This window comes from Bos javanicus, chromosome 13 (assembly GCF_032452875.1).
Source record: "Bos javanicus breed banteng chromosome 13, ARS-OSU_banteng_1.0, whole genome shotgun sequence".
NCBI classification, from domain to species: domain Eukaryota; kingdom Metazoa; phylum Chordata; class Mammalia; order Artiodactyla; family Bovidae; genus Bos; species Bos javanicus.
In genome coordinates this window covers 56688874-56707967 of record NC_083880.1, presented here as the reverse complement: position 1 = coordinate 56707967, position 19094 = coordinate 56688874, and the positions used below count along the sequence as shown (strand labels likewise).

General features: G+C 35.6%; 1 protein-coding gene across 10 annotated transcripts in view; it reads right to left on the bottom strand.

Annotated features, from left to right (window-relative positions):
* The window catches only part of SYCP2 (synaptonemal complex protein 2), a 73300-nt gene that overhangs the window by 20884 nt on the left and 33322 nt on the right, over nucleotides 1-19094 (bottom strand). For all 10 annotated transcript variants that reach the window (XM_061437003.1, XM_061436992.1, XM_061436996.1 and 7 more), the window contains 10 exons: nucleotides 18831-18979; nucleotides 17604-17678; nucleotides 16852-16998; nucleotides 14249-14348; nucleotides 13251-13408; nucleotides 11460-11529; nucleotides 11048-11105; nucleotides 9719-9852; nucleotides 9139-9575; nucleotides 146-273 (listed from right to left, as the gene is read on the bottom strand). In XM_061437003.1, the coding sequence (XP_061292987.1) occupies nucleotides 146-273; nucleotides 9139-9575; nucleotides 9719-9852; nucleotides 11048-11105; nucleotides 11460-11529; nucleotides 13251-13408; nucleotides 14249-14348; nucleotides 16852-16998; nucleotides 17604-17678; nucleotides 18831-18979 (1456 nt within the window). The remainder of the gene's footprint in view (nucleotides 1-145; nucleotides 274-9138; nucleotides 9576-9718; nucleotides 9853-11047; nucleotides 11106-11459; nucleotides 11530-13250; nucleotides 13409-14248; nucleotides 14349-16851; nucleotides 16999-17603; nucleotides 17679-18830; nucleotides 18980-19094) is intronic.

Sequence of the window (19094 nt, the reverse complement as noted above, 5' to 3'; positions counted from 1 at the left end):
ATTTATAAAAGTAAATAAGTACCTGTGTTTTCAAATGGAAAGTTACATTATCTGCAAGTATGTTTAAAACTAACCTTAAAACTATATAAAATAATTTAGAAATGAGTATTTTCCTGACACATACAACTAAAGTTTAAGAGCATACCTGTCAATCAAAGACTCCTTTGATTTTCTTGCAGACTGTATGCTGTCCTTTGGCTGGTATCGCTTATTAATTTGGTTTATCAAAGATTCTGCTGCATCAGTAAATCCTTTCCCTTTTGATTTTTCTCTCTGAAATAATTTATAAGTTACTTAAAAACTCTACCAGTTAACCTTCAAAGTAAAAAAAAAAAAAAAAGGCTGAAAAATTTTAAGAAAAATCTGGTTCATTAAATAACTACAAAGAGGAATAAAAGGGTTCAGAAATTTATTGTTTTAAAAAAGAAATTATTTAATAAATTTTGGCTTTGTTAGGCACTAAAACAACCTAGGATAAAGTCTTTTAACATATAGAACTGTTCAGAGTGCTTGGTAGCAGTTAAAAAAATGTTTCTATCTATGGGGGGAAAATTGTAAAAAACTGAAAGAAACCAAGAGTTGGTTCTTTGAAATTATCAATAAAATTGATAAGCCTCTGGCCAAATAAGAAAAAAAGAGAAAAAAGACAGAATTTACTAATATCAGAAATGAGAGGCAATCACATGGATAATAAATCACAAGGCTAATAAAAAAGTATTATGAACAACTCTATGTTAATGAATTTGATAACCAAAACTGACCAATTCCTTGAAAGATAAGTTTTACCAAAACTCACACGGAGAGAAATAAATTACCTGAATAGGCCTAGTCTATAAAAGAAAGTGAATCAATAATTAATACCTGCCAAAGTACAGAGCAACAGGCCAATGGGTTTACCTTTGGGTTTTACTGAGCATTTAAGGAAGAATCATAATTTTTCACAACCTTTCAGAAGATAGAAGCAGAGGGGGTACTTCTTAGCTCACTGTATGAAACCAATATACCCTAGTACAAAATCAAAGAACTTACAAGAAAGGAAAACTACAGGCTAGCATCTTTTATAAATGTAGGTACAAAAAGCCTCAACACAAAGTTTAGCAAATTGAATCCAACAATGTAGAAAAAGAATTATGTACCACAACCAAGTGGACTTAATTTCACGTATGTGATATTGATTCAACATTTGAAAATCAACTAATATAAGCCATGCTAAGTAAGAAACATAATAAGATCATATCAATAGATGTGCAAAAGCATTTGACAAAATCCAATATCCACTCACAATAACAATTCTCAGTAAACTAGGAATGGAGGGGAATGTCCTCAACTTGATAAAGAATATCTAAAAAAAATTATGGCTAACATTACAACTTAAAGAAGAGAAACTAGATATTTTCCCACTGATAAGAGAAACAAGGAAAGCTCTCTGCTGTCACCACTCCTATTAAACAAGGAAAGCTCTCTGCTGTCACCAGAAGTCTTACAAAATGCCCTAAAATAAGAAATGGAAATATACTACATACATACTGGGAAGAAAGAAAGAAAACTGTCTTTGTTCACAGATGATATCACTGTCTATGTAGAAAACCTAAAAAATCAACAAAAATTCTTGAAGTTAAAAAAATATATATAGCACAACAGAAAGATACAAGGTTTGTAAACAAAATCACTTTCTTATAAACCACTAATGAACAAATGGAATGTGAAATTACATTTTGCTTACATCAGGTCCCCCAAAATGAGATATTTAAGTGTAAATCTAACAAAGCATATAAATAGATCTATATAAGGCAAATGACTGATGAAAAAAATCAAAGACTATCTACAACAACAGAGAACAGATACATGTATAACTAAACCACTTTGTGGTACACCTGAAACTATACAACATCATTAACCAACTATATGCCAAAATAAAATAAAATTTTTAAATAAATAAATGGAGATATTCCATATTCACAGAAAAGGAGCTCAATGTTGTCAAGATGTCAATTCTTTCCAGCTTGATCTATAAATTCAATGTAATCTCAATCAAAGTTCTAGCAAGTTATTTTTTGGTTACTGACAAAATGATTCTAAAATTGACATGGGGAAGCAAAAGACCCTGAGTGGCCAACAGAATATTAATAGAGAAGTTTGAGGACTGACCCTACTTTAAGACTTAATGAAAAGATACAATGATCAAAACAGTGTGGTACTGGTGAAGGAATAGAGAAATACAATAATGGAACAAAACAGAGAGCCCAGAAAGAGAGCCACATAAATACAATTAGCTGACCTCTGACAAAGGAACAAAGGTAGGAGAAAAGTTAGCCTTTTTTAACAAATGGTGCTGGAACATCACCATGACAAAAAAAAACTAGACACAGATCTTATACCCTTCATGACAATTAACTCAAAATGGATAATAGACCTAAATGTAAAGTGCAAACTGTAAAAATCCTAGGAGATAACACAGGAGAAAATCTAGGTGACCTTGGGTTTTGCAATGCCTTTTTATTTGCTAAGCCAAAAGCACAATCCATGAAAGAAAAAACTGTTAAGTAGGACTTCATTAAAATTAAAAATTTCTGCTCTGCAAAAGACACTGTTTGGAGAATAAAAAGACAGGCCACAGACTGGAAGCAAATATTTGTAAAATATATATCTGATAAAGAACGGGTATCTTAAATACACAAAGAACTATTAAAACGCAACAATTAGGAAACCCAATTAATAACTGGGCAAAAGATCTGAGGAGACAACTCACCAAACAAGATATAAGTATGGTAAATAAAGATACAAAAGATGCTCAACATCACCTGTCATTAGGGAATTGCAAATTAAAACTAATACCATCAAGCACCCATGAGAATGGCTAAAAATCCAAAACACTGACAATACCCAGTAGCAAGGATGTAGATCAACAGGAACTTTGATTCGCTGCTGCTGAAATGCAAAAACAGTACAGCCACTTTTTCCATTTTTGGAAGAAAGGCAGTTTCTTATAAAACTAAACATACTCTTACCATATGACCCAGCAATCATGCTTCTTGGTATTTTCCCAAATGAGTTGAAAGTTTATGTCCACACAAAACCTGCACATGAATGTTTATAGAAGCATTATTCTTAAGTTTCAAACATGGAAAGAACCAAGATGTCCTTCAATAGATGAATAGATAAACAAAATCTTGGTATGTCCATATAAAGGATTCATCATTAACAACAAAAAAGCTGTCAAACCATGAAAACATAGGGAGGAAAATTCAATGCATATTGCTAAGTGAAAGAAGCCCAATATGACTTCATATGATTCAGTATGTAGCCTAAATATATAGGCTACATACTATATGATTCCGACTCGATGGTATTCTGGAAAAGGCAAAATTATGGAGACAGTAAAAAGATCAGTTTTTGTCTGGAGTTCTATTGGGGAGAGAAGAAACAGGGGAGAGATGGACCATGGGAATTTTAGGCAATGAAACTATTATTATGCATGATACTCTAAGGGTCAATATCTGTTGTTATACATCTGTCAAGACACATGGAAGATACAAAGAGTTAACTATAAGGTAAACTATATACTTGAGTTAATAATGTATCAATATTGGCTCATCATTTGTAACAAATCTGTAACACTAATCTGTTACTGATAAGGAAAACTGGGGTGCAGTGATGGAGTAATATGGACTCTGTATAGCTGTTATCTCTGAAACTGCTCTAAAAATTATATTAATTTTTTAATATAAAGACTACAAAGTAAGAATTATTGTCTGCATAATTTTAGATAATTTGGTTAAAAGAAAGTCTGAATGAGAGTCTTAAAAGACATGAGTTCTCTTGCTTTTAGTTTTACTTTTTTCCTGGGAATCAGGCATATGGGTTTTTTTAATTGTGGTAAAATATTTTGCCAAGAGAACGCACTGGTCATTGCAAACACCCTCTTCCAACAACACAAGAGAAGACTCTACACATGGACATCACCAGATGGTCAATACCAAATCATACTGATTATATTCTTTGTAGTCAAATATGGAGAAGCTCTATACAGTCAGCAAAAACAAGACTGGGAGCTGACTGTGGCTCAGATCATGAACTCCTTATTGCAACATTCAGACTGAAATTGAAGAAAGTAGGGAAAACCACTAGAAATCAAATCTCTTATGACTATACAGTGGAAATGAGAAATAGATTCAAGGGATTAGATGCGACAGACAGAGTGCCTGAAGAACTATGGACACAGGTTCGTGACACTGTACAGGAGGCAGGGATCAAGACCATCCCCAAGAAAAAGAAATGCAAAAAGGCAAAATGGTTGTCTGAGGAGGCCTTACAAACAGCTATGAAAAGAAGAGAAGTGAAAGGCAAAGGAGAAAAGGAAAGATATACCCATTTGAATGCAGAGTTCCAAAGAATAGCAAGGAGAGATAAGAAAGCCTTCCTCAGTAACCAATGCAAAGAAATAGAGGAAAACAATAGAAAGGGAAAGACTAGAGATCTCTTCAAGAAAATTAGAGATACAAAGGGAACATTTCATGCAAAGATGGGCTCAATAAAGGACAGAAATGGTATAGATGTAACAGAAGCAGGAGATAGTAAGAAGAGGTGGCAAGAATACACAGAAGAACTGTACAAAAAAGATCTTCACGACCCAGATAATCACAATGGTGTGATCACTCACCTAGAGCCAGACATCCTGGAATATGAAGTCAAGTGGGCCTTAGAAAGCATCACTACGAACAAAGCTAGTGGAGGTGATGGAATTCCAGTTGAGCTATTTCAAATCCTGAAAGATGATGCTGTGAAAGTGCTGCACTCAATATGCCAGCAAATTTGGAAAACTCAGCAGTGGCCACAGGACTGGAAAAGGTCAGTTTTCAATCCAATTCCAAAGAAAGGCAATGCCAAAGAATGCTCAAACTACTGCTCAATTGTACTCATCTCACACGCTAGCAAAGTAATGCTCAAAACTCTACAAGCCAGGCTTCAATAGTATGTGAACCATGAACTTCTAGATGTTCAAGCTGGATTTAGAAAAGGCAGAGGAATCAGAGATCAAATTTCCAACATTTGTTTGATCATTGAAAAAGCAAAAGAGTTCCAGAAAAACATCTACTTCTGCTTTATTAACTATGCCAAAGCCTTTGACTGTGTGGATCACAACTGTGGAAAATTCTTCAAGAGATGGGAATACCAGACCACCTGACCTGCGTTCTGAGAAATCTGTATGCAGGTCAAGAAGCAACAGTTACAACTGGACATGGAACAACAGACTGGTTCCAAATCGGGAAAGGAATACGTCAAGGCTGTATACTGTCACCCTGCTTATTTAACTTATATGCAGAGTACATCATGAGAAACGCTGGGCTAGATGAAGCACAAGCTGGAATCAAGATTTCTGGGAGAAATATCAATAACCTCAGATATGCAGATGACATCACCCTTATGGCAGAAAGTGAAGACAAACTAAAGAGCCTGTTGATGAAAGTGAAAGAGCAGAGTGAAAAATTTGGCTTAAAGCTCAACATTCAGAAAACTAAGATCATGGCATCTGGTCCCATCACTTCACAGCAAATAGATGGGGAAACAGTGAAAACAGTGACCAAATTTATTTTTTTGGGCTCCAACATCACTGCAGATGGTGACCGCAGCCATGAAATTGAAAGATGCTTGCTCCTTGGAAGAAAAGTTATAACCAACCTAGACAGCTTATTAAAAAGCAGAGACATTACCTTGCCCACAAAGGCCTGCCTAGTCAAAGCATAGTTTTTCCAGTAGTCACATATGGATGTGAGAGTTGGACTATAAAGAAAGCTGAGCGCTGAAGAACTGATGCTTTTGAATTGTGGTGGTGGATAAGACTCTTGAGAGTCCCTTGGACAGCAAGGAGATCCAACCAGTCAGTCCTAAAGGAAATCATCCCTGAATATTCATTGGAAGGACTGACGCTAAAACTGGAACTCCAATACTTTGTCCACCTGATGCAAAGAACTGACTCATTTGTAAAGACCCTGATGCTGGGAAAGATTTAAGGCAGGAGGAGAAGGGGACGACAGAGGATGAGATGGTTAGATGGCATCACCGACTCAATGGACATGGGTTTGGGTGGACTCCGGGAGTTGGTGACGGATAGGGAGGCCTGGTATGTTGCAATCCATGGGGTCGCAAAGAGTTGGACACAACTGAGTGACTGAACTGAACAAATATAGCATGACATAAAATATACTATCACTTTTTAAGTTCATATGTTTTTATATATAGTAAATAATAAGTTATTACTACCTCTTCTTGAGATTACCAGAACAAAGACAGGGTATACTCACCTTGATAAAAATGTGGCAAAAACAAACCTCCCCTATAAGAGTGTATTAAGAACTTTGACATAATTGGAGTCAATGTGGGAAATCTGTACTACTGAACTATAGAGGTTCTATTTCTCTGGGTTTATCCAGTGAAAGACAGGATCAGACAGATGACTATCTTGGAGGACAGCAGCAGAAACTCTAGCATAGTAATAAAGAGAGTGCACTATGAAGGAGTGAAAAGAACTTCTGAAAACAAGAAGTTGATTTTTTAAAAAATCAAGAGCACAGCTTAGAAAAGATGATCGAGTTTTGGTGCTTCCAGCAAAAAAATAATCACTAGATCAGAAAAATTCCATGGAGTGATTCTAAATTCCAATGAAAACAGTTTAAAATTGAAGGACAGATCAACACTCAGACAACAAAAACCTTACTTCCACTGGGTCTGAAGAAACTAAATAGCAGCTAAGACTAGAAAGAAGAGCATACTGATAAGAAAAAAATAACCAAAAGTATTTGGTTAAAAAAGAAAGCAGCTAAAATAGACAGAAAACGTGATTTGCAGGTTGAAAACAAAATAGAGAGTAGTCTGGTCAAGATAAATTCAGTTCAGTTCAGTTCAGCCGCTCAGTCGTGTCCGACTCTTTGTGACCCCATGAATGGCAGCACGCCAGGCCTCCCTGTCCATCACCAACTCCCGGAGTTCACTAAGACTCCCGTCCATTGAGACAGTGATGCCAGCCAGCCATCTCATCCTCTGTCGTCCCCTTCTCCTCCTACCCCCAATCCCTCCCAGCATCAGAGTCTTTTCCAGTGAGTCAACTCTTCGCATGAGGTGGCCAAAGTACTGGAGTTTCAGCTTGAGCATCATTCCTTCCAAAGAAATCCCAGGGCTGATCTCCTTCAGAATGGACTGGTTGGATCTCCTTGCAGTCCAAGGGACTCTCAAAAGTCTTCTCCAACACCACAGTTCAAAAGCATCAATTCTTCGGCGCTCAGCCTTCTTCACAGTCCAACTCTCACATCCATACTTGACCACAGGAAAAACCATAGCCTTGACTAGACGGACCTTTGTTGGCAAAGTAATGTCTCTGTTTTTGAATATGCTATCTAGGTTGGTCATAACTTTCCTTCCAAGGAGTAAGCGTCTTTTAATTTCATGGCTGCAGTCACCATCTGCAGTGATTTTGGAGCCCAAAAAAATAAAGTCTGACACTGTTTCCACTGTTTCCCCATCTATTTCCCATGAAGTGATGGGACCGGATGCCATGATCTTTGTTTTCTGAATGTTGAGCTTTAAGCCAACTTTTTCACTCTCCGCTTTCACTTTCATCAAAAGGCTTTTTAGTTCCTCTTCACTTTCTGCCATAAAGGTGGTGTTATCTGCATATCTGAGGTTATTGATATTTCTCCCAGCAATCTTGATTCCAGCTTGTGTTTCTTCCAGTCCAGCATTTCTCATGATGTACTCTGCATATAAGTTAAATAAGCAGGGTGACAATATACAGCCTTGACATACTCCTTTTCCTATTTGGAACCAGTCTGTTGTTCCATGTCCAGTTCTAACTGTTGCTTCCTGACCTGCATACAAATTTCTCAAGAGGCAGATCAGGTGGTCTGGTATTCCCATCTCTTTCAGACAAATTAAATAGTATCTAATTATATAAAACTGCAAAATTAGCTATTAAATATTTCACTTGTACACTAAAATGCTCCAATATATAAAACATTTTACATTGACTCTAGAAATCTGGCTACCCAGGTATTAGTAATACTCTGGAAGATAAATGAAGGCCTATAGATACTGGATCTTTTAAGGCACAGTGAAGAAAAGGATTGCATTATTGCCAGTGGAAATGTATTCTCATTAGAAAATTTTCTCTAATCTGCATCTTGGTAGCAATGACCAAAGAAAAGATTTATGGTAACTGCAACAAAAAGGAAACTTTTCGTCTCAAAATATGGTGTATACTAGCTAAAACTGTTCTGGAGATGTTCTACAGACAATGAATCTGAAGAAAAGGAGGCTCCAATGAGGACGAACAACATGTTTCCTCCACTCCATTTACATCCTTTCTTGAAAAACCTTGTCAAACTTATAGGCAAAATCCAAGAAATGTTTCAGACACTACTATGTGCAAAGCTGTGCTAGGCCATACAGGAAAACAAATGTTGAACAAAACATAGTCTCTATACTTTAGTAGGTTAAAACGGGGAAAAAACCACACAGCCATTTATTGAAAAGAAAGATAAGCACATAAGAGAGCCACAGACAGTTCTATACCATATTCAAAAGAATCTGGGGGACAGAGTGGGGAGACGCAATAAGAGGAGACAAGGAACTGCAGGGCTCATACATGCTGTACCTATTTACATGCCTGCTATGCACTAGTGGGCACATGAGTTCTATCACTATGGGACTGGGGACAGGTCAGAAAGGAGTTCAGGAGCACTCATTCTCAGAGTCTAAGCTTGAATTAAGGAACAGGGTATTACTTTCTTGGCTACCAGTGGGGAGAGGGAAGAGGAGAGGGGTAAGATAAGGGTATGGGATTAAGAGATGCAAACTACTAAGTATAAAATAGATGTGCAACAAGGGTAAGTCACACAGCACAGAGAAACATAGCTGTTGTTTTGTAATAACTTTAGAAGGAATATAAGCTATAAAAATATTGAATCATTATATTACACACCTGAAACTGATGTAATACTATATAAATCAACTACAGTTCAATTAAGAAAAGCACAGGGGAATTATAAACATTAAATTTGTAGCTATTAATCAAGCTTCTTTCACTTTATGTTATTAAGGAGGCATATTATAAGTATGCAGAAATAAAACACACTGAAAACTCACCGTGTTTTTTTGTTTCAGATCCCAGGAATTAAACTCAGCTGTCAATCTTCTCCCTGATTTTCTACGACTTTTTGCATTTTTTTGAGGAGAAGGGCTTTGATCACAAGTATCAGTATTCACATCTTTTGACAACACGTATTTCTTCTTGTAGATCACAGATTCTTCAACTGTCTTATTTAGGAGAACTGATTTAAAAGTAGTTTCAGATTCGATACACCAATCACTCTGCTTGGCATTCTCAATACTTTTCTCCTCCGAATGTGTAGAGTGACCTGGTTGTTGTCTGCTTCGGTGGCAGTCATCTGCTTCTGCTTTATCTGTTCTGTTATGCTGCATTATCTCCTTCCTATACTGTACCTTTTCTGTTTCCTCAGAATTATCATCAGATATTGAAGAGGATGACTTTTGTTTAGGAAGTTTCTGGTTGATAACAATATCTAGTGGGAAAAATGAGAAATTAATCCTTATTAAATTTATAAATTGATCATATATAAAATTTATTAAAACCAAAATATTTGTTAAGACAGTTCAAGCAGTAAGTATTTCCTGAATATTTTATATACAGCGAAAACTGTTTCACCTTGATTAAATGTGTCTCTCGATGAAGTACTTGCTCTTTGGTTATTACACAGCTTAATATTTGTTACAGGTGTCCAACATGCCCATTTGGAGTGCATCTTATCTCCACAGGTACTGTCTAAAACATCAGGTAACCTGAAAAATGATTCATTTGCTCATTATGAAACATCAGCCTATGACTCTGGTATAAGGTCTTGACTTTTTCTTAGTCAATGTTTATTGATAGAAATTTGTTAAAGTATGAAAAAATTTTCATAAGTCATGATGAAAATTAAAACTTACTATATAATTTATTAAAGAATATTATTTTAAAAATTCCATTATTGCTTCTATTTTGAGATCTACCTAAATACATCTCAGGTATCTGACATATATCTTCATGGGTATTTAAACTTGGTTAAATTTCTTCTCATTCATGGTTTATTATTTTAAAGCTTTTATTCATTTTAAGTCTCTCAATTTGAAGAGTTATATCAGTTGATACAGAAAAAACATACAAGCTATTCGCCACTGTACTATCGTAATACTTGAAGATGATTAGTTCTATAACCAATACTACAGTCTAAGAACATAAAGGCCTCTTCCTTTAAATTTGTTTATCAGTTGCTAAGTCATGTCTGACTCTTTGCAACCCCATGGACTGCAGCATGCCAGGTTTCTCTGTCCTTCATCATCTCCCTGAGCTTGTTTAAACTCATGTCCATTGAGTTAGTGATGCCATTCAACCATCTCATCCTCTGTTACCCCATTCTCCTCTTCCCCTCAATCTTTCTCAGCATCAGGGTCTTTTCCAATGAGTTAGCTCTTAGTGTCAGATGGCCAAAGTATTGGAGCTTCAGCTTCAGCATCAGTCCTTCCAAAGAATACTCAGGGTTGATTTTCTTTAGGATTGACTCATTTGATCTCCTTGCTGTCCAAGGGACTCTCTAGAGTCTTCTCCAGCACCACAGTTTGAAAACATCAACTCTTTGGTGTGCAGCCTTCTTTATGGTCCAACTCTCACATCCATATGTGACTACTGGAAAAACCACAGCTTTGACAATATGGACCTTTGTGGGCAAAGTGATGTCTCTGCTTTTTAATATGCTGTCTAGGTCTGTCATAGCTATTCTTTCAAGGCACAAGCATCTTTTAATTTTATGGCTATAGTCAACATCTGCATTGATTTTGGAGCCCAAGGAAACAAAATCTGACAGTTTGCACTTTTTCCCCATCTATTTCCCATGAAGTGATAGGACCAGATGCCATGATCTTTTAAATTTGTTACATTCATCTAAACAGAGTAACATTATTATAGGCTAAATGACTAGATGGATATTCTCATACTTACACAGGTTTATCTATTCTTCCTGCTGCCTGTGAATCGAGAACAATTTCCTGGAGTTCACCTAAATGAAACAAAAATTATGGTATCCTCATTTTTACATACAGTTGGTAGGGTTAAATGAAAGCTAGTATAGAATTTGATCAAAGTTCATATATTGGGATGGAGAGATTGGTTGACCTCATCTTCCCACTCCCAGACCCAAACTTCTTGGGAACAAAGGCTGTTATTATACTTCCTCATAATTTCTAAGTTCTCTGCATAGAGCTGAATGTATTCATTATAAATCTTTTTCAAATAAATGAAACTCAGTGAAGTTAATCTATAGAAATATATATATGTGTGTATACATATGTGTGTGTATGTGTGTATATATATATAAGAAAGAATGACAAAAATTGAACCAAAAAGTACTTACTAAAATTTTGGTTTGCGAATTCAGTGTCCTTATTTTCTGTCTTTTCTACAACTTTAGCAGCTTTGATAGGCTATAAACAGGAGAAATTTTAATATAAATTTGAATTAAGGCATTATATGAAAATGACTTTTACAAGTTAGGAGTATTAAAGTTTAAAACTTTAAAATTTTGCCTTATGATTAAAAGTTGGATAGTAGTTCTATTTCCTTCATAAAATGCCCATTCTAGAATACTCCCTTATCCTAAAACACAAGAAAGTAACTTTACTGCAGATTAGGAGGCATTACAGCCTACAAATTTTCTGACCTCAGCCATAGCTAGAAAAATAATGTAATTTTTCTCTTTGAGAATTTCTGGAACCTCCATGCCATGTGATCTATTGCTCTTAATCTCATAGGCTGCATTTATTCTGTCTTTTCTCAATATACATATGAACTGAAGTGTCAAATGATCTTGTAAAGTTTTGGCCACTGCACAGGTAACTTCTTGATGACAGCAAGCTTCTTTTCACAGCCACATATACACACTTATTCAGATAAAATAAAAATATTCCATGACTATCAGAAAAATATACTCCCTAGCTAAGATATTCTGCCTCATCCTATCTTCTCTAATCTAGCCAGTGGTTCTCCACACTGGGAGAGGAACAGTATAAAAGTGTACAAGTGTACAGGTGTGTTCCATCCGTATCTTTCTGCCACATAACCATTACATATTTTTTTTACATCCACCATCTTTTTTTTTTTCCAACTGTAACACCAAGACTGCTAAACTTTACTTGAGGAAATTATACTTATTACTGAACTAATGCCATGATAAGATTTATAGTCTTTAATGTGAACTGGGCCCTCAACACTGCCTAACACTTATTCTTAGCCCTCTCCACTATCCCTCAGTGCTTATTCCAAATCTTCATGTGTCCCTGAGCCCTCTGCATCAAGAGAAGCTCAACATCCTCACACTTCAGAGAAAACACAAACTTTGAGCTGTTCATCTATAAACTTATCTGTATCTCTTGATTACCTATTTCTCCAAGATACAACTTTCTCTTATCCATTCCCTGCTCGGTCCCACTTCTTCAACTACCTGGAAAGAATGTGCTCCTCGATATCCATCTGACTAATAACGTTTACTGACTCCAAAAATCAACTCACTCTCCATCTTCTAAATGAGCATCTCCTGATCTTTATCTTCCTCTCCAGCTCTGGGATTAGAGAGAATTGTCTGCCCTCAGTGCTGTGCTAAGTCACTTTAGTCATGTCCAACTGTTTGTGACCCCATGGACCATAGCCCACCAGGCTCCTCTGTCCTTGAGATTCTTCAGGCAAGGATACTGGAGTGGCTTACCATGCCCTTCTCCAGGGGATCTTCCCAACCCAGGGATTGAACCCAGTCTCCTGCATTGCAGGTGGATTCCTTATCACTAATGCCATCTGGGAAGCCCATCTGCCTCTCTATTAGGCTTTTACTGCATCCTGTATGTATATCTGAGAACACATACAACAGAATACAAGAATGATGGCAAGTTCATTTCTCTTACTGAACATATAAATCAAGAGTTGAATAAGTATTTCTAAATTTTATTGTTAGCACAGTGAGTGATAAGACCTTACTTTTAAGGACAAAAAATGATATGTAAAACAATTTTGAAAGCAATACTTTTAAAAAAAGTAAGAAACTCACTGCTTAAGAAAAGTAAGACCCTGTTTGCAGAAGAAGTTAATTCAATAGTATTTCTACAATAATGTGATAAAAACTTAATATTTAAAAATGCTTTCAAAGTAAAGTTACTTTGTCTGTATTATCTCTTCTCTTTTTTTCTTCAGATGGTCTAGATTTAAGTGATACAGCATAATCCACTCCTTGTTCCGATGTTTTAGAAACACTAGGTTTTTCTGTAGAACTCATCATTTGCAGTGGTGGTTTAATTCTTCTTTTTCGTGGTGATGCTAGAATGGAGGACAAAGGACTTATATTTGTCAGATTTTAAAACTGTATGTTGCTATCACTGAGATACTTTTTGCTGAAGAAAGTTAAAAAGGGGGGTCTTCTAGGATGGGTCCCAGGTTTCTGATTTAAATGAGTAACTCAATATGGATTCCATTTACCAAGGTAAGAAATGGAGAGAAACTGGCAGGGAGGGTGGAAAGATGAATTTATTTTGTATTTGTTAAGTCTGAGAAGTGTGTGAAACATTAATTTCCCAGTAGGCAAGCATATTTTGGGAATGGAAGGTCACTATTAAATTGTCATAAAGATTAAATAATGCTGTGTTTACAGCAACTAGTATATAGCATTATTTTTGAACTTTTATTTAGCTCTTAGTATGTACCAGGTACTGTCTAAATGTTGCACAATACTTCTTATTTAACGAATAGTTATTTAATCCTTTATAGACTTTGATGAGGTTAGACACTGTAGTCCCATTTCATAGAAAGGAAACTGGTTCTAAACTTAGCTATGGAGTACACACTTGGAAGTGGGCAAACAAGCTCAAGCAGCCTGATTAATTTAACGTTTTATCCACTATGTTATGCTGAGTCCTGCTTAAATAATAATAAGCTCTTAATACAGGATATTAATATTTTAAAAAATATTTATATAGATACCCATTAAATCTCTCACACATTTGATATTTTTTGACAGAAGACATCTGTGGTTCATATTCTATCAATTTTTCTATCTCAAAATTATCCTCTAGGTAAATTAGGTCCAGAATATTCATAAGTTTTAAAAATGCCTGCTTTAAATAATACTTGTTAGAAATCTTTTAAGATTCTAAAACTTACATGTATTGACTAAAAGTATTGGACTTCTCACAGTGTATCTATCTGCACCAGGAACAATCATTGATGCTTCAGACATTTTTCTTTTGCTAGGAGTAATTATCTAAAACCATGAGGAAAAAACCACAGTAAATACACATTCTCTCTTGAAATTAAATATCCTACAATTTTATTCCTAACATTTTACCTTGACTACGCACAAGAGATGTATTTTATAAATTATATGATATTCAAATATTTCTGCATTTCGTCTGATTTGAAGGATTTTATCCTAATATTAATAGTCAAAATGAGAATATTGTTTTAAAGAATATCCAGACTTAGAAATACAGTAACTTTATATGTTTGCTAAAAATATTTTATTGATACTCAGTTTATCTAGTTAACCACTGGCTCACAGTTTCCTATTCTATTTTATAAGGACAATGTTTGAAACACATATTTATATAAACTTGTTTGTGAAAGCTTTCATAATGTTAAACATTCTTCAAAATTCTGTGAAGACTAAATTGCCTTTAGAGTAAAAAGCAGCTAAAAAAAAACAGGAGTTAAAAAAAAAAAAACCACCACCAGGAGTTTAGAGATTCAGTGGCACACAAGCTAGTGTTGCAAAAAGGTTTGCATTTTCTAACTTTAGCCTATAATGACTGATAAGAACAACAGAAGTAGATAAGCAGAGGTGGGACTACAAGGGATTGGCATTCCAGAGGATGCCATACAAAGGAGTACTGAAGACAAACTGTAAAGAGGCAGAAGGTATTTATTTTTAAAAGGCATAGGAAAAAATACTGATGGGATTTTGAGTAGGTATGTATATGGGGCATGGAGGAAAGGTTTCGAAGGATAGGAGAAAAGTGAATTTTAAGATTAACCAGAAATAAGCTACTGAACCAGCAGATCTGTCTTAAAGAAATTACAGTTCCTAGTGTTTATATATATGGAGAAGGCAATGGCACCCCACTCCAGTACTCTTGCCTGGAAAATCCCATGGATGGAGGAGTCTGGTGGGCTGTAGTCCATGGGGTCGCTAGAGTCGGACACGACTGAGCGACTTCACTTTCACTTTTCACTTTCATGCATTGGAGAAGGAAATGGCAACCCACTCCAGTGTTCTTGCCTGGAGAATCCCAGGGATGGGGAAGCCTGGTGGGCTGCCGTCTATGGGGTCGCACAGGGTCGGACACAACTGAAGCGACTTAGCAGCAGCAGCAGCAGTGTTATATATAATGAATGGGATCCCCAAAGTTACTTATTTATATAAATGCTTCAAACGGCTAATCTTTATTGAAAACATAGTAGGTATTTAACAATAGTGCAGTGTTTTTCAAACTTTAGTGTGCTTAAGATCTTTTCCAGACTTTGTGTTATGATTCAATAGGTTTAAGGTGGAGAGTCTAAGAATCTGCATTTTTAATAAGTACTCAAGTTATGATTCTGATAAAAGACCCCAAAAAAGGCTTTATAATCTAATCACCTGATGGAACTATAGTTGACAAAATGATATTTTTAATTTAATGAAGGACACAGACAAAAGGGATAAATAGTGAGTAACAATGTATGGAGGAGCCTGTGAGAGTTACAAGCAACTCGATGAGAGATTAGTAAAAACAATTAATCAGTAAAAGCGCCATCAATAAAGTAAAAATGAACAAAGATTTACAAGTTTAAGTACACTTTAGACAAGAAGAGGTAAAAACAGCATGAATGAAGGTACAGAGGCAAGAATGAGTGTGACAAAAAAGACAGAGTAAAGCAACTGACCATTCTAAAGTCGAGGGTATTTTGAAAGAGTAAAATTAAATTACAGAAGGTCTTCAAACTAAATCAAAATTTAGATATAATGGGATAAACACAGAGATCACAAGGCTTTCTGAGCAGAAGAATGCTACTAGGATATTGGTATGAGAAAAATCAGTTGTATACCTCACAGGGCGGCTCACAGGATGGACCAATAATGTCAAAGACACTACTAGGTACACTAAAATGAGTAACAGTGAAGAGAATGAGGAGGAAACCATGTGAGAAATATTGTAAAAGAATAATCACTAGCACCTTGGTTCTAGGTATAGGACGAGAGGAGGCTGGAATCAAGGACATCATCAGAAAAAATAACAGCAATCTTACTGAAGCATGGAGGCAGATGCAAATTTGAGGCAAAAGATAGAGTTTGAGGTTAGACTTTAGGGAAGGGCTGAGAAATGGTTCTATCAAATGTGGCCTAGAGGAGATCCTTTATGAAGGAGGAGGAGGAAAAAGAACCTAATATTTTGCTTTTTACTCGTGCAAATAAACTGAACATTACATTATAAATTTGTATTCTACATTAAAGCCAAGTGCAAAGATAGGACAGAAAGGATAAATGCAAAAAGTAGTACTTTCCTATCTAACTCTAATTTGAAACCTACATGGATATAGTATACTCTGTCCTAAATCCCTAACCCTTGCCTATAAACACCGTGTGCTGAAACACTATCTTTTGTTTGTATTTGTAAAAGGCAGGGGAAATATTCTAAAATGTTACTGACATTTGCATTCTAGATACATTTTTCTATAATAATGATTTGCCTATGCTGCTTTATAAATGATGGTTTTGACACCATATATACCTCAGGCTGGCTATTTTTTCTATACCCTTGATTACTGTTTTTGATATATTTTGCAGGTTTAGTAAATTCCTCTTGGAGGTTAGCTGTTTCTTTCAAACTAATATGTTCCTCTTCAACTGGTGAGAGTTGACTTTCTGGGACTAGAATCTGTTGGAGAATAAGGAAAAACTGTTTAAAAGTGCAAACCATAGGAAGTCCTCAAATTATGACTGGATGTCTTCATAAAGCACTCATTCATCTCACACTCATAAAGGTTAGTTCTTTTTGTCTTATATCTATGTACTATTACAATTTTCAGTCCTACAAAGTGACCCAACAAAAAGCATCCACTTTTTCAAATGTTAACAGACATAAAAGAGGCTTTGGCATTAGTGGCAGAACATATATTTCTGATTTTTAAAGTTACCAAGACTGGTATTAATGAATAACAATCTACCTTCTGTACTGAAATAAATTATTATTAATAACACGTTTACAAAGGTGAAGTCGCTCAGTCGTGTCCAACTCTTTGTGACCCCATGGACTGTAGCCTATCAGGCTCCTCCATCCATGGGATTTTCCAGGCAAGAGTGCTGGAGTGGACTGCCATTTCCTTCTCCACTTTCACTTTCACGTTCTTTACAAAGTCACATATACCTTGTTGGGGCACTGACAGAAATTATTTATTCTCCAAGACAAACTTATAACTGTGCTATTATTAATTAGGGTTAACCTTAGACCAGTGATAGAAATCAAGTAAGTGAGACACATACCTGTGATCCACTTGCATCAAAAAGAATATGCACAGATGTTTTGGCAACGGATATACCTTGTTTTCTGGTAAATTCCTAAAATTAAATTAATTCAACAGGGTGTCATTTTCTCCCAGTTCTTTCCATTTTTAATGCCAATATTTCCTACACCTGCTTCTTTCCAAATCACCAAATTATCTTAAATCAATTTTAAATACACATAAATACTCTTATCAGGGCACTTCAGTGACTCCCTAACTATAGTCTTACCCTGCAATTTTGGTAAAGGTTCCTCACAAGCATATTATCTGCTATTTTTCACCATAAATCTTTTCCATGTTATAGACTGAATGTGTCTCCTCACAATTCACACGTTGAAACCTTGTCCCCAAGAATGGTATTAGGAGGGCAGGCCTTTGGGTCATGCTTAGGTCATAAGGGCAGAACCTTTATGAAGGGGATTACTGCCCTTATAAAAGAGACCTCAGAGAACTCCCTCACCATGTACGGACAGAGTGAAAAGACTGCCACTGATAAACCAGAAAATGGACCCTCCCCATACACTGAATCTGCTGGCACCATGATCTGACTTCTGGCCTCCAGAACTGAGAAATAAATGTTTCTTATTTAAGACACCAAACCACAGTATTTTTGTTACAGTAGCCTGAACAAACTAAGACAGGCATCACCCAAACTTGTCAACTGAACATCTCCCTAAATATAACATGAATTGTTATCTTGATTCCTAAACAAATCCGACTCATTATGTTTTCCACAATCCTGGAAAACATCTTATCTAAATTTCATTAATTTCAAAGGCCATTTCAAGGTCCAACTCCATAGCCTTTCCTTCAGATCTGACTCTTAATGAGCATTCTCTTTGTTCAACTTCTATGCATCATTTTCTATACACCACTTACTTCTTCTGAGATATATTCTGTAATTCTCACAATGTTTAGTATCTTAAAAACAAGGCTTTGTCTCATTTCATTTTTTAAATGCCTGGAAGGAATTCATCATTAAATGTTTTGAGTAGCTGCTGCTAATTTTGTCATCTGAGATTCATTCTAATAGATATCTGAAAGGGTATGGCTGATAATATGATGGTTATTCCACAACACAAATTTAAAGAACTAAAAATCTATATGTTATTTAAGAATTGTAGAGAAAAAAAAAATCACTGAAACTTAGAGTCCTAAGTAACTGAAAGTTCCCAGAATTATGAAAATATTTAAAAGTTTAACTTACCTTATATTTACTTCCACCAAAAATTTTTTGTGCCACATTAGTGATTTCTAATGATGCATCAAAATACAAAAGCAATTCTTTCCCTTCTCTTTTACTAATTTTTACTATATTTTTCAGAATTACAGTCAGTAGCTTCTTCGATTCTCTCACTGTACACAAATAAATCACACTGATTAGTTTATATTCATTTCTATGATACCACTCTATAGGTATATTATAAATAAGAAAAGCATGCAGCATACCAGTTAAAATGAACTGAAACAA